At 43.0% G+C, this 16,513-nt stretch overlaps 1 protein-coding gene across 1 annotated transcript in view; it reads right to left on the bottom strand.

The window, feature by feature from the left end:
• kdm6a (lysine (K)-specific demethylase 6A) overlaps nt 1-16,513 on the bottom strand; it is an 85,437-nt gene that overhangs the window by 25,405 nt on the left and 43,519 nt on the right. The window contains 2 exon segments of the mRNA XM_029638776.2: nt 10,006-10,040; nt 10,866-10,920. Coding sequence (XP_029494636.2) covers nt 10,006-10,040; nt 10,866-10,920 — 90 coding nt within the window.

The following is a 16,513-nucleotide window of genomic DNA, read 5'->3' on the forward strand; positions in this document are numbered from 1 at the left end:
AATGCACAATGTCTCAGGAAAGACTGTCTGGGTTGGCAATACTCAGTATAATAAACAGTCGGGCCTGCAACCTGGACCTACAGGCTGTGGTGAAAACATTTGCACACAAAAAAAGAGGACTTCAGGAGACCCGGGGAGTCTGGAGTTAAATCAAATTAAACTTTTTTCCCTCATTGTTAGGCTATTTGATGTGTAATGTTTATAAAAAGTTTATAAATAACGCCTACATCGCAGCTAAAGTCTAAATTTGGGTGGTATCGAGATTTTCATATCGTCATACCTTCTCTCATCCCGGGATTTATGGTATTACAGGTTTAGTACTCGGGGCGCCAGAAAACGAAGAAAAAAATCCCAATTGGGTGTCTATTACCAGAATGCTAACCATATTAGCAAAAGTAATCGCGTATTTCCATGGAGGCTGCTAGCTAAATATGCTAACGGCAATTCAGCTCACATATATAGGTAGGACTACTGAATGTCATTTTTGGTGAGTTTGGATGTTTTACAAGCAAATATGAACGAGACACATTGTGCAAATGAACAAAGTTTTGACGCATGCTTGTCTGAAGGAAGAACAGTACTGGCTCTGGAGAAGCATGTGTACAGGCTGTGTCTGTGTGGAGTCTGGAGGAGAATGGGGGGGAAGGAGCAGACTGGCCAAGAACAGAGAGGAGACAAAAGGATAGCAGTGGCAGCTGTGAACAGAGAACTCATCCAAAGCGCGTCGACTTCTCAAACACGGCAGAAAGGTAATACAATATGATGCTGCGTCACCTTATGAATTCATCCACTTTGATAACGCAACCCCTAAGTTTAACCTGCTAGTTAACGCAGAAGTCTGCGTTTTTTACGCAGGAAAAAAATGATAACGCATATGATACCGCTTTGTAAACGCAGATCTAAAATGCTTCTGACAGTGCTCTGGCTGAAGTGTAGCTACTTTTCTACAGTACTTATCTAGGTGTAGCCAGCCTACTTTTCTCAGATGAAATGCAAGATTAACTTTAAGCAAAACATTAGGAAATGTAGCTGTCTACATTCTTTCGATGATAAAAATAAGAAATATGATGGTCATGCATTGTTTTCGCAAAAAAGAACTTGCTCCCAAAAAAAGATTCCAGGTCACACAGTTAGGAACATATGCAAGGAAAATGTAAAGCCCTGTATGAGTAAAAACTATAGTGAACCAGCAATCATAATGTTTTAATTCGTTTTCTTACCGATGCATGATCGGTAATCTAACATTTGAATACGTTTTCCTATGAATTTTAAGATGGGTTTAGGCCAGAGTTGCAAAGCTTGGTGACCCGGTTGGTCATTGAAGTATCCAGCTGCACCCCAATAATTCCTGGCCTAAATGGATGTGGACATTGTGACCACGCTCCAGTCTAGATACATCTTTCCTTGTTGTTATTATTATGAAACATGAGCAGCATCTGATGCAGCTTCATATGAAATGGAATCTCCTTGGTGTCCGCATCATATAAATTACAGCAGAGGAGATGTAGCATGTACACAGCCATCCCTGTTTGTTTTTTATCACATATGTACACAGGTGAAGTCAGAAGTTGTCTGATTTCTTTTGATTTTCCCATGATGTCAAGCAGAGGCACTGAGTTTGAAGGTAGGCCTTGAAATACATCCACAGATACACCTCCAATTGACTCAAATGATGTTAATTAGCCTATCATTCTGGAATTTTCCAAGCTGTTTAAAGTCAACTTAGTGTATGTAAACTTCTGACCCACTGGAATTGTGATACAGTGAATTATAAGTGAAATAATCTGTCTGTAAACAATTTTTGGAAGAATTACTTGTGTCCTGCGCAAAGTAGATGTCCTAACCGACTTGCCAAAACTATAATTTGATATCAATAAATTTGTGGAGTGGTTGAAAAATGAGTCTTAATGACTCCAACCTAAGTGTATGTAAACTTCCGACTTCAACTGTATCATGGGCAAAGCCTCATCTGTCTGTGCCATCGGTCGCTGGAGGTATTGATCCTCTGGGTTGAGAATTGTTTTTCAATCAGAGCTGTTGAAAGGGTACTAGAGATGAAACGGTATGAAAATTTCATATCACAATTATAGTGACCAAAATCAGCACGGTTATCAGTATTATCGCGGTAATGTTAAAATGTGCTGGAGATTTTCAAAAAGTACTGATACACACACAGTCGGTCGACCGATTAATCGGAATGGCCGATTAATTAGGGCCGATTTCAAGTTTTCATAATCGGAAATCGGTATTTTTTGGTGCCGTTTTTTTTTATACCCTTACTTAACTAGGCAAGTCAGTTAAGAACACATTCTTATTTTCAATAACGGCCTAGGAACGGTCGGTTAACTGCCTTGTTCAGGGGCAGAACGACAGATTTTTACCTTGTCAGCTCTGGGATTCAATCTTGCAACCTTACGGTTAACTAGTCCAACGCTCTAACCACCTGCCTCTCATTGCACTTCACGAGTAGCCTGCCTGTTACGCGAATGCAGTAGAAGCCAAGGTAAGTCGCTAGCAAGCATTAAACTTATCTTATAAAAAACAATCAATCAATCATAATCACTAGTTATAACACATGGTTGATGACATTACTCGTTTATCTAGCGTGTCCTGCGTTGCATATAATCGATTCAACACTGGGGGATGATTTAACAAAAGCGCATTTGCGAAAAAACCACAATCGTTGGACGACTGAACCTAACCATAAACACCAATGCCTTTCTTAAAATCAATACACAGAAGTATATATTTTTAAACCTGCATATTTAGCTAAAAGAAATCCAGGATAGCAGGCAATATTAACCAGGTGAAATTGTGTCATTTATCTTGCGTTCATTGCACGCAGAGTCGGGGTATATGCAACAGTTTGGGCAGCCTGTCTCATTGCGAACTAATTTGGCAGAATTTTACGTAATTATGACATAACATTGAAGGTTGTGCAATGTAAGAAGAATATTTAGACTTAGGGATGCCACCCGTTATATAAAATACGGAACGGTTCCATATATCACTGAAATAATAAACGTTTTGTTTTCGAAATGATAGTTTCCGGATTCGGCCATATTAATGACCAAAGGCTCGTATTTCTGTGTGTTTTTATGTTATAACTAAGTCTATGATTTGATAGAGCAGTCTGACTGAGCGATGGTAGGCAGCAGCAGGCTCGTAAGCATTCATTCAAACAGCACTTTCGTTAGTTTTACCAGCAACTCTTCGCAAGCACAGCGCTGTTTATGACTTCAAGCCTATTAGCCTAACGGCTGGTGTAACCGATGTGAAATGGCTAGCTAGTTAGCTGGGTGTGCGCTAATAGCGTTTCAAACGTCACTCGCTTTGAGACTTGGAGTAGTTATTCCCCTTGCTCTGCAAGGGCCGCGGCTTTTGTGCAGCGATGGGTAACGCTGCTTCGAGTGTGGCTGTTGTCGATGTGTTCCTGGTTAGAGCCCAGGTAGGGGCGAGGAGAGGGACGGAAGCTATACTGTTACACTGCCAATACTATAGTGCCTATAAGAACAAGGTATATGAGATACAAATGGTATAGAGAGAAATAGTCCTATAAATACTATATTAACTACAACCTAAAACCTCTTACCTTGGAATATTGAAGTCTCATGTTAAAAGGAACCACCAACTTTCATATGTTCTCATGTTCTGAGCAAGGAAGTTAAACGTTAGCTTTTTTACATAGCACATATTGCACTTTAACTTCTCCAACACTTTGTTTTTGCATTATTTAAACCAAATTGAACGTTTCATTATTTATTTGAGGCTAAATTGATTTTTATTTATGTATTATATTAAGTTAAAATAAGTGTTCATTCACTATTGTTGTAATTGTCATTATTACAAATAAATAAATAAATAGTCCGATTAATCGGTATCGGCTTTTTTGGTCCTCCAATAATCGGCATCGGCGTTGAAAAATCATAAATTGGTCAACCTCTAACACACACTGAAATAATTTCACCAAGTTTTATACTGAAAACCAACAAACAAATCAAATTAGTAGCACTATGCACTTTTTGTGTGCATAAACATTAAAATAATAACATTAAAGATGGCACCATGTGACCATGAGAGGTAGAAGTGTCCCTAGTGCAGGTTTAAATGAACACAACCGTAACAAGAAATTTGTTGAGTGGTTGAAAACGAGTTTTAATGACTCCAACCTAAGTGTATGTAAACTTCCAACTTCAATTGTATGTAGACGATGTAATGACGCCACAAAAAATACAGCGCTACACAGAACAAAAGCAGAAAAATACTAAGCACACACTTCCAACAACTAAACAAGTTCAAGTCCAGCAGTCATTTGAAAGAGTAAGAACATTTCAGCAAGACAACTAAAAGGCAAAATCCATGAACCTTTTCATGTGTGGTTTCCAAACCTCTCGAACGCATTTTTATTTTCTAAGAACAGTTTGAATTGAGGTGTGTTCCGCCTCATTCATTCACATAAAAGTTGTCCTTTCTATATTTGCAGACAATACATGTTTTAGACATTTCTGACCCGGACAAATTTCAATTGTTTGTGCACATCAAGTCTGCAGACATTTGCGCATCTCTCATCAGACCAGGATCTGCACACGTGTTCACATTTTCCGTCTGTTGCCCGCATCACAGTCATTGTGGTTTTCATTACCAATAACTTTGGAAATGTGTGTTTCTATCAAAGTAAGTGCCTTATTACATTATAATAGTTTCTGGATGTCGTGTTATGCCGTTTCTACCACAGCTCACTATGTATGGAGCATAATATATTTGTGTATATTCCTTATGACCGCGGACACGCGAGGTAACGTTACTCATTTCATAACCTTTAATGGTGTAATATTAAATCGTGCTTATGTAGCTAGCTACATTCTTCTATTAGCTCTGGAAAACAATGCTAATTGCATCAGAGAAGTATTAGCTTGTGTTGTATTTTGAAGCTACCCTGGACTTATGACTCCCAAGTGGCGCAGCGGTCTAAGGCACAGCATCTCAGTGCTAGAGGCGTCACTACAGACACCCTGGTTCAAATCCGGGCTGTGTTTCTATGAAAGTAAGTGCATTATTATGTTAATAGTTTATGTATGTGATTTGTATGTGAACTGTATGTCCAATTACAAAAAATACCTTGTTCAGTAATCATCTCACCTGTTAGTTGGCAGTGAATTACGTGACCATTGAGGGCAGCATCGATCAGATGGAAAAAATATCTTCTTATACCACCTGGTTGTTTTCTGAGTGCATTCCACAAAGCTGTTTATCATGTCTGCCTTATCCACTGCCCCCATTTTGAGGTTATAGTCAAGCACGCAGTCTGGTTTGATTTTTCTCTCTCCCATCAGGTGGTCCACCTTCCCTGTGGCCGACAAGATTGCTGTATGGACAGTGGAGAGGACAAAGACGTCTCGTTTGTCATGCCACTTTACTGCCAGCTGTTGATCGTTCTCCTGGAACTCCACCTCCCCTCTCTGCATCTTCGTGCATCCAAATGCTGGCATCCCCTTCCTGTTCGACCTGACTGTGCCACAGGCCCCTGTGCTGTTGGAGAGCAGATGCTGGAAGAGTGTGGGACTGCTGTAACAATTGTCCACATACAAAGTGTGTCCCTTGCTGAGATGAGGAGCCAGCATGGTCATCACCACGGACCCGGACACCCCAGGCCCCTCATAATGTTGGATGTCAGTGGTGGACCCTGTGTAAACTATAATGTCCTGGACAAATCCTGTCTTCATGTCGCACATGACAAAGAACTTGTCCCCAAACCTGTGCCTTTTGGAGGGAATATATTGACAGAACGCCAGCCGACCCTTCCATAACATCAGGGACTCATCAATGCATAGGTCCTTGTATGGCACAAAGACTCGACCAAATGCTGATGTCAGGCTGGTAAGAACATTTCTTATTTTGTATAATGGGGTCATTTAGGATGACAGGAGCATTGTTGACGAAATACAGGCTTCACAGCAGAACTAGGAAGCGGTCTTGGGGAAAGAGGGTGGCAAAGTGTTCTCCAGTATTCTCTTAGGGAGTTCTACTTTACTATCCCCATGAGAAGGATGGTCACCAGGAAGGTATACATTTTACTAATTGTGCTTGTCAGCCATTTAGCGAGTTTCCCACACACGCCTGGCTCTCTCTTCTCTTGTAGCTCCAAGGCATAGCGATTGGTCTCCTCTACTATCTCTCCCACCAGCTCCACTGTCAGAAACAACTTGAAGCGCTCTGCCTCAGATGGAAATGGCAAGGGGCGTTGCACTCCAGGCTGGGACTCATCAAAGCAAACAGCAGGGCCAGGAGGGGTGAAATGACTGGCAGCCTTCCAGCTACCACAGAACTCCTGTACTTCATCCACTGTCGGTCTGCCTCCACCACCACCAGCATCTTCAAAGGGACCTGGGACTTCATCCGTGGACAAGGAGTCCTCAGATTCACAGTTCTCAATGGCCACACGGTTGGGAGGCAGCTCCTCACTGTCAGAATCTGATTCCTGACTTTCATACTCATTTGTGAGTTATCTCCTTTTGAAAAGACATTGCTGATGCTGCAGCTTATCTCACTAGCCTCATACATACAGTGGGGCAAAAAAGTATTTAGTCAGCCACCAATTGTGCAAGTTCACTTAAAAATATGAGAGGCCTGTAATTTTCATCATAGGTACACTTCAACTATGACAGACAAAATGAGGGGGAAATCCAGAAAATCACATAGGATTTTTTATGAATTTATTTGCAAATTATGGTGGAAAATATGTATTTGGTCACCTACAAACAAGCAAGATTTCTGGCTCTCACAGACCTTTAGCTTCTTCTTTAAGAGGCTCCTCTGTCCTCCACTCGTTACCTCTATTAATGGCACCTGTTTGAACTTGTTATCAGTATAAAAGACACCTGTCCACAACCTCAAACAGTCACACTCCAGACTCCTATGGCCAAGACCAAAGAGCTGTCAAAGGACAACAAAATTGTAGACCTGCACCAGGCTGGGAAGACTGAATCTGCAATAGGTAAGCAGCTTGGTTTGAAGAAATCAACTGTGGGAGCAATTATTAGGAAATGGAAGACATACAAGATCATTGATAATCTCCCTCGATCTGGGGCTCCACGCAAGACCTCACCCAGTGGGGTCAAAATGATCACAAGAACGGTGAGCAAAAATTGCAGAACCACACGGGGGGACCTAGTGAATAACCTGCAGAGAGCAGGTAACAAAGCCTACCATCAGTAACACACTACGCCGCCAGGGACTCAAATCCTGCAGTGCCAGACGTGTCCCCCTGCTTAAGCCAGTACATGTCCAGGCCCGTCTGAAGTTTGCTAGAGAGCATTTGGATGATCCAGAAGAAGATTGGGAGAATGTCATATGGTCAGATGAAACCAAAATAGAACTTTTTGGTAAAAACTCAACTCGTCGTGTTTGGAGGACAAAGAATGCTAAGTTGCATCCAAAGAACACCATACCTACTGTGAAGCATGGGGGTGCAAACATCATGCTTTGGGGCTGTCTTTCTGCAAAGGGACCAGGACGACTGATCCGTGTAAAGGAAGGAATGGGGCCATGTATCGTGAGATTTTGAGTGAAAACCTCCTATCAGTAAGGGCATTGAAGATGAAACGTGGCTGGGTCTTTCAGCATGACAATGATCCCAAACACACCGCCCGGGCAACAAAGGAGTGGCTTCGTAAGAAGCATTTCAAGGTCCTGGAGTGGCCTAGCCAGTCTCCAGATCTCAACCCCATAGAAAATCTTTGGAGGGAGTTGAAAGTCTGTGTTGCCCAGCAACAGCCCCAAAACATCACTGCTCTAGATGAGATCTGCATGGAGGAATGGGCCAAAATACCAGCAACAGTGTGTGAAAACCTTGTGAAGACTTACAGAAAACATTTGACCTCTGTCATTGCCAACAAAGGGTATATAACAAAGTATTGAGATAAACTTTTGTTATTGACCAAATACTTATTTTCCACCATAATTTGCAAATAAATTAATTCAAAATCCTACAATGTGATTTTCTGGATTTTTTTTCTCATTTTGTCTGTCATAGTTGAAGTGTACCTATGATGAAAATAACAGGCCTCTCTCATATTTTTAAGTGGGAGAACTTGCACAATTGATGGCTGACTAAATACTTTTTTGCCCCACTGTAAACAACAACACTGAATGGCTCAGAGTGGAAGTGAGAGGTTACGTAATTGACTGCTGGCACATGTCACTTGTATCAATAAATCACTATCAGAAAATGTTTTGTGTGGTAATTATTTATACATTTACTGTTTTATTCACGTTTTAAAGTTCTATTGACAAATCATGCATTCCGATTTTTGCATAGATTATAATGGGCACGTCATTTTTTGTTATTGAAGTTTGTACTGATTATGATGAGCTACAAAGCATTCTTGGTTTCACGTAATCGTCTGTGGGACCAAAGATGTTATAACAAAATGAGGTGAGTAAAGGTTCACTCATTTTTTGAGAACTTCCAGAAATGAATGGTGGGATGTGAACGATGGTAGACGACACACCCAACATACATACTATAAACAGACCAAACGCATCTTGTCTTCTCTTATTATATTTGGTTACCGTGAGAGAGAAAAAAGCATGGCAGCACGCAGAAACTACCCATCGTAGGATTACTTTCCATTTCCAGAGAGTGTTTTACTCAATTAAAACGGTCCGTTCTAAATAAGCGTTCTAATCACACTGGTTTGATCGTACGCTACAGGGACCACTGTAGAATGATCACACCCGTGTGATGGTACGTGTGAAAAGGTTAACACCAAGAATGGAATTCATTACCCTTTGACCATCAACCGTTCCCTATCGTGGATGATGTTGGTTTTCGCCAGCTGGTTGAGCACCTTCAGCCCCGGCACACACTACCAAGTAGGCGCTATTGTGCAGCAGACGTGATACCTTCTGTCATGGCATTGATACGCCTGCTCAACAAAACTGCAAACACAGACTGTGGGGTTAAAACTTAGAAAAGTACTCAAGGCTGTGAACAAGCGATTCGGTGGCATTCTCTCTGAGCCTCTTTACTGTGTCGCCACCATGCTCAATGCTAGGTACAAGGACCGCTACTTCGATGCAGACCAGAAACAGGGTTTATGTGAAATGTTACAGACACAGCTGGACAAGATGTGCACCGAGGAAGAGACCACAGATAGACAGAGCGGAAACTTCACTCCTTGACATGTATGATGAAATCCTGGTTGAAAATGAACAATGAAACAGCACAGTAGAGGTCGACCGATTAACCGGCATAGCCGATTTGTTTTGTTTTTCGAAATGATAGTTTCCAGATTTGACCATATTAAGGACCAAAGGCTCCTATTTCTGTGTTTTTTTATAATTAATTCTATGATTTGATAGAGCAGTCTGACTAAGCGGTGGTAGGCAGCCGCAGGCTTGTAAGCATTCATTCAAACAGCACTTTACTGCGTTTGCCAGCAGCTCTTAGCAATGCTTGAAGCACAGCACATGCACACAGTGCATCCCTAATAGAAATATATAGAGATTTATATTTACTAAGGAGAAAGAAGCTATTCATTTTATGGGGCATATGTTCTCATGTTCTGAGCAAGGAACCACCACCACATTGCACACCAACACTGTGTTTCATTATTTATTTGAGACTAAATTGATTTTATTAAGTTAAAATAAGTGTTCATTGTTCATTCAGTATTGTTGTAATTGGCTTTTTTTGGTCCTCCAATCGGTATCGACATGGAAAAATCATAATCGGTCGACCTCTACAGCACAGCAAGTAAGTGAAATAAATAGGTTTCGATTATTTTGACTGGTAATGGGGACATACGTAAATGCCAACAAAATTACTTTTTTTGTCCGTGTGTGTGTGAACCATTTAACTGTACTAGAATGCTTAAAAGGCGCAAAATTTTAAAATATCGGTATAGTTTTTTTGGGCAAGGAAAATATTGGGTATTGGTATCAGCAGTGCAGCCTTTACTACCACCACTAGAGAAGAGGAGGGAATAAGGATGGATTTCTTACCTGAATCTCATATAAATGAGCGATGTGGAACTGAACTGTGAATAGAAAAAGAGAGAGCGAAAGATATAAACTGATACACAGGACAGGAGAATAATCACTTACATAGGGTGCTCTCTCACATTTCCCCTAGTGATGCAACCAAAACAGAAGGTACAGCAACAACTGGTAGAAATTCATGATTGAAGAAAAACATGTTTTTACAGAGAGCTATAGCAAATGAATCCATGTACTGTTTTCTGTATCCCTGTGGGGAAAAGATGGGTGCAGACCAAAGTAGTCTGCATGGTGTGTGGTTACAGATGGGAGAGGGGGAGGTTAGGTCCCCTGTGTGTGTGTGTGTGTGTGTGTGTGTGTGTGTGTGTGTGTGTGTGTGTGTGTGTGTGTGTGAAACTGCTCACATGTAAGTGTGTGTCAGAGTCTCAGCTCTGCCGAGGTACTTTATGCCGATCCCCCCTAATGCTGTCTCCTAGGCAACCCAGTCTTAGGCAGGCGTTCGGAGTGTGTGTGTGTGAGAGAGAGAGAGTGTGTGTGTGTGTGCGTGTCTCCTTGACAACCCCCGGCTCAGGCAAACGGGCTGTGGGGAAATGGCATGACAACTGGGAGGAAATAATCAAATTATAAAAATATCCAGCCGGCATTCTGTGGCCTTTCCTTTTTGTGGTTAATACTGAGAAATGGTCAACTTGACAATGTCATATTTAATAATCCAGCAACACATCAGCTCGCCTACCTAACTCAACATGCTGGGAGAGAACAGGAGAGAGAGAGGTAATGAATTGGGGTTTCAGTGATGGTACCAAACAGGAGAGGAATGCTGTTTGTGCATGCAGAGAGAGGAATGGGGGTGTAATGTTACTTACTTTCAGCTTTGGACAAAGTGCAGGGGTTGGAGTCAATCAAAGCCAGTTGAAAATGCTGCAGAGAGAGAGAGAGAGAGAGAGAGAGAGACAGACAGACAGACAGACAGACAGACAGACAGACAGACAGACAGACAGACAGACAGACAGACAGACAGACAGACAGACAGACAGACAGACAGAGAGAGTGACAGAGACAGAAAAACAGAGTGACAGACAGAGAGACAGAAAAATAGAGAGTGACAGAGACAGAGAGACAGAGAGAGACAGAGACAGAGAGAGAGAGAGACAGAGAGACAGAGACAGAGAGAGAGAGAGAGAGAGACAGAGAGAGAGAGAGAGAAAGTCATCGTTGGAGGGTTTCCATGCAACTTTGTTCCTATATGACGGTTAGGAAGGTTCAGCATTTTACACGAAAGACACACACGTCTGGTTCCTCCAGGCTGACAAACGTCTGCTTAAAAAGTATAACGTGAAACTGATCCAATGGATGGTCTAACGGGGCAACAGACAGAGTGCATACACAAAGACAGGGTTTGCCAATGGCAGTGGTTGTCAAACCTCTCCATGGGGACCCCCAGACAATTCACAATTTTGTTGAAGCCCTGAACTAATCAGCTTCACCTAGTCAAGGGCTTGATGATTAGTTGTGCTATAAAAAAAAAATCAGGTGTGCTATAGCTGTGGAATAGTTCAAATACATAGAACGGCTGAGGGTCCCACAAGGAGAGGTTTGAGAACCCCTGGCCTATGGGACTAGCCTCCAGGATCCTGCTGCAACGTCTCCTCAACTCTCTGTGGATGATATCATTTTCCCAACTCCCCCTAGTCTAGCGTTTGTAAATCTGAATGAGACTGGATAGGTGTAAACAATATTGCGATAGCCTCACCTAACCTTCCAGAGGGCTCCTCAACATATCATTTTTACCTATCCAGTCTCTTCAGATGTGCACCCACCAGGTGAAGGGGAGGCTAGTCACTCAGACAGACACACCAGCAGCAGACATAGCGGAGCAGCAGCTTTTCACTGCAGCAGAAAGCAGCCCTTTAAACACACACCACACATACATCAATGACCCCATTACACTGCAGAAACATGACAGAGAGGGGGAGAGAAACAGGGAAGGGGAGGGGGATAACAGAGGCAACCTGCAGAATGTCCTCACCCTCCTCCAATCCTTCATCTCACCACATCATATGTCCATTCATCTTATCCAAGCGGACATTCCTTCTGTTCATCCTTGGAAGGACAGACTTAATCCTCCCTCTACCCACACTAGTAACTCTCCGTCTGTCACAGATGACAGGACTCAGGAGCAGCCTGGACACTAATGCTCACGCTTGGCGGATGGGAGTTTAGCCTGGATGCTACTGCAAATGTTAACTTGTGGCTAACCGTTAACCCCACCCAGGGTTCACAGAGAGATTAACCCAGAACACAGAGCCAGGTGGTAGGTCAGGGCCACCAAGCTTTCCAGTAGGGAAGCCAAGTCTACACTCATTGCTTTGGGACAGGATGGAGATCTGAATCACTTTGATCCTCATCCTGCACTGTCGGGTGACACCTCAGCAACAAACGGCCCAATCAGAACTAATAATCCCTGCTAGTCAGCCAAGCAGAAAGACATCTGCAACAGACAGTCTAGTCAACCAGTCAGTCAGTCCAGCCAGCTGGATAAGAGCAGTAGCTCCCCCTCCTGTACTTGGGGCAGGCAGCAGGCCCCAGTCTCAACATGTAGTCTCTACTGGTTTCAGTTGCTTGTTCTGGTGGCTGCAGCTCTTAGAGCAATTTGCTAACCCTGATGTCCTTGCCGTGTCTGAATCCTGGCTCAGGAAGGCCACCAAAAATTCAGAGATTTCCATACCAAACTATAACATTTTCCGTCAAGATAGAACTGCCAAAGGGGGAGGAGTTGCAGTCTACTGCAGAGATAGCCTGCAAAGTAATGTCATACTTTCCAGGTCCATACCCAAACAGTTCGAACTACTAATTTTAAAAATGACTCTCTCCAGAAATAAGTCTCTCACTGTTGCCGCCTGCTACCGACCCCCCTCAGCTCCCAGCTGTGCCCTGACACCATTTGTGAATTGATCGCCCCCCATCTAGCTTCAGAGTTTGTTCTGTTAGGTGACCTAAACTGGGATATGCTTAACACCCCGGCAGTCCTACAATCTAAGATAGATGCCCTCAAGCTCACACAAATCATTAAGGAACCCACCAGGTACAACCCTAAATCTGTAAACAAGGACACCCTCATAGACGTCATCCTGACCAACTGGCCCTCCAAATACACTTCCGCTGTCTTCAACCAGGATCTCAGCGATCGCTGCCTCATTGCCTGTATCCTCTACGGATCCGCAGTCAAACGACCACCCCTCATCACTGTCAAACGTTCCCTAAAACATTTCTGTGAGCAGGCCTTTCTAATCGACCTGGCCCGGGTATCCTGGAAGGATATTGACCTCATCCCGTCAGTTGAGGATGCCTGGTCATTCTTTAAAAGTAACTTCCTCACCATTTTAGATAAGCATGCGCCGTTCAAAAAAATGCAGAACTAAGAACAGATATAGCCCTTGGTTCACTCCAGACCTGACTGCCCTCGACCAGCACAAAAACATCCTGTGGCGGGCTGCAATAGCATCGAATAGTCCCCGCGATATGCAACTATTCAGGGAAGTCAGGAACCAATACACGCAGTCAGTCAGGAAAGCAAAGGCCAGCTTCTTCAGGCAGAAATTTGCATCCTGTAGCTCTAACTCCATAAGGTTCTGGGACACTAAAGTCCATGGAGAACAAGAGCACCTCCTCCCAGCTGCCCACTGCACTGAGGCTAGGTAACACGGTCACCACAGATAAATCCATGATTATCGAAAACTTCAACAAGCATTTCTCAACGGCTGGCCATGCCTTCCTCCTTGCTACTCCAACCTCGGCCAAAATTTAGAATTTAAAATTTAGGAAGCATGTGAAGGAAGACATGATCTGGACCTCAAGCCATCAACCCTGGTCTTGGGAGAGCTACAGGCTTTTGTTCCAGCCCAGCTTTAACTAACACACCTGATTCATCACAACCTTCATTAGGCAACAGGTGTTAGTTCTGGGTCCCCAACCGATTGTGTTTCTTTGTTCGTGTATTTGCATTATTTTTAAAAACTTATTTTGTACAACTTTGCTGCTCCCGTCTCTCATGACCGAAAATAACTTCTGGACATCAGGACTGCGATTACTCACCACAGACTGGCAGAATCCTTTTTTTCCTTTAACGAGTCTGACGAGCCCGACGCAAACAATGTACTGCTTTCTCGAGAACAGGCCCAGATCCCTGTGATTTGCGTGAAGAGGAGGCAGAGAAAAGGGGGCCAAAGGGTGGGCTGCCTTCTGAGAATTCGTAGGCGATCGAATAAATGCCCACTTCCTTCCATTCTGCTAGAAAACGTGCAATCTTTGGAGAATAAAATAGATGACCTACGCCTAAGATTAAGCTACCAATGGGACATTCAAAATTGTAACATCTTATGCTTCACGGAGTCGTGGCTGAACAAAGACACTATCAACATACAGCTGGGTGGTTATACGCTCTACAGGCAGGATAGAACAACGGCTTCTGGTAAGACAAGGGGCGGCGGATGATGTATTTTTGTAAATAACAACTGGTGCACTATATCTAAGGAAGTCTTGAGCTACTGACAATTTTTTTATTTATTTCACCTTTATTTAACCAGGCAAGCTAAATAAGAACAAGTTCTAATTTGCAACTGCGACCTGGCCAAGATGAAGCATAGCAGTTCGACACATACAACAACACAGAGTTACACATGGAATGAATGAACAAAACATAGTCAATAATACAGTAGAACAAAACATAGTCAATAATACAGTAGAACAAAAAGTTTAAAAAGTATATACAGTGAGTGCAAATAAGGTCAAATAAGGGAGTTAAGGCAATAAATAGGCCATGGTGGCGAAGTAATTACAATATGGCAATTAAACACTGGAATGGTAGATGTGCAAAACATTTACATTTACATTTAAGTCATTTAGCAGACGCTCTTATCCAGAGCGACTTACAAATTGGATGTGCAAGTAGAGATACTGTGGTGCAAAAGGAGCTAAATAAATAAATACAGTATGGGAATGAGGTAGATAGATGGGCTGTATACAGATGGGCTATGAACAGGTGCAGTGATCTGTGAGCTGCTCTGTTAGATGGTTCTTAAAGCTATTGAGGGAGATGGGAACCTCCAGCTTCAGTGATTTTTGCAGTTCGTTCCAGTCAGTGGCAGCAGAGAACTGGAAGGAAAGGCGACCAAAGGAGGAATTGGCTTTGGGGGTGACTAGTGAGATATACCTGCTGGAGTGTGTGCTACGAGTGGGTGCAGCTATGGTGACAAGCGAGCTGAGATAGGGCGGGGCTTTACCTAGCAGAGACTTGTAGATAACCCGTAGCCAGTGGGTTTGGCGACGAGTATGAAGCGAGGGCCAGCCAACGAGAGCGTACCTGTCGCAGTGTTGGGTAGTATATGGGGCTTTGGTGACAAAACAGATGGCACTGTGATAGACTACATCCAGTTTGCTGAGTAGTGTTGGAGGCTTTTTTATCAAATCAAATCAAATTTTATTTGTCACATACACATGGTTAGCAGATGTTAGTGCGAGTGTAGCGAAATGCTTGTGCTTCTAGTTCCGACAATGCAGTAATAACCAACAAGTAATCTAGCTAACAATTCCAAAACTACTACCTTATAGACAGGGGATAAAGAATATGTACATAAGATATATGAATGAGTGATGGTACAGAGCGGCATAAGCAAGATACAGTAGATGGTATTGAGTGCAGTATATACATATGAGATGAGTATGTAAACAAAGTGGCATAGTTAAAGTGGCTAGTGAAACATGAATTACATAAGGATGCAGTAGATGATATAGAGTACAGTATATACGTATACATATGAGATGAATAATGTAGGGTATGTAAACATTATATTAGGTAGCATTGTTTAAAGTGGCTAGTGATATATTTTACATCATTTCCCATCAATTCCCATTATTAAAGTGGCTGGAGTTGAGTCAGTGTGTTGGCAGCAGCCACTCAATGTTAGTGGTGGCTGTTTAACAGTCTGATGGCCTTGAGATAGAAGCTGTTTTTCAGTCTCTCGGTCCCAGCTTTGATGCACCTGTACTGACCTCGCCTTCTGGATGATAGCGGGGTGAGCAGGCAGTGGCTCGGGTGGTTGTTGTCCTTGATGATCTTTATGGCCTTCCTGTGACATCGGGTGGTGTACGTGTCCTGGAGGGCAGGTAGTTTGCCCCCGGTGATGCGTTGTGCAGACCTCACTACCCTCTGGAGAGCCTTACGGTTGTGGGCGGAGCAGTTGCCGTACCAGGCGGTGATACAGCCCGACAGGATGCTCTCGATTGTGCATCTGTAGAGGTTTGTGAGTGCTTTTGGCGACAAGCCGAATTTCTTCAGCCTCCTGAGGTTGAAGAGGCGCTGCTGCGCCTTCTTCACGATGCTGTCTGTGTGGGTGGACCAATTCAGTTTGTCTGTGATGTGTACGCCGAGGAACTTAAAACTTATACTACCCTCTCCACTACTGTTCCATCGATGTGGATCAGCGGGGTGGAGATGTTGCCTACCCTCACCACC

The sequence above is a fragment of the Oncorhynchus nerka genome, linkage group LG1 (genome assembly GCF_034236695.1).
Source record: "Oncorhynchus nerka isolate Pitt River linkage group LG1, Oner_Uvic_2.0, whole genome shotgun sequence".
NCBI classification, from domain to species: Eukaryota; Metazoa; Chordata; class Actinopteri; order Salmoniformes; family Salmonidae; genus Oncorhynchus; species Oncorhynchus nerka.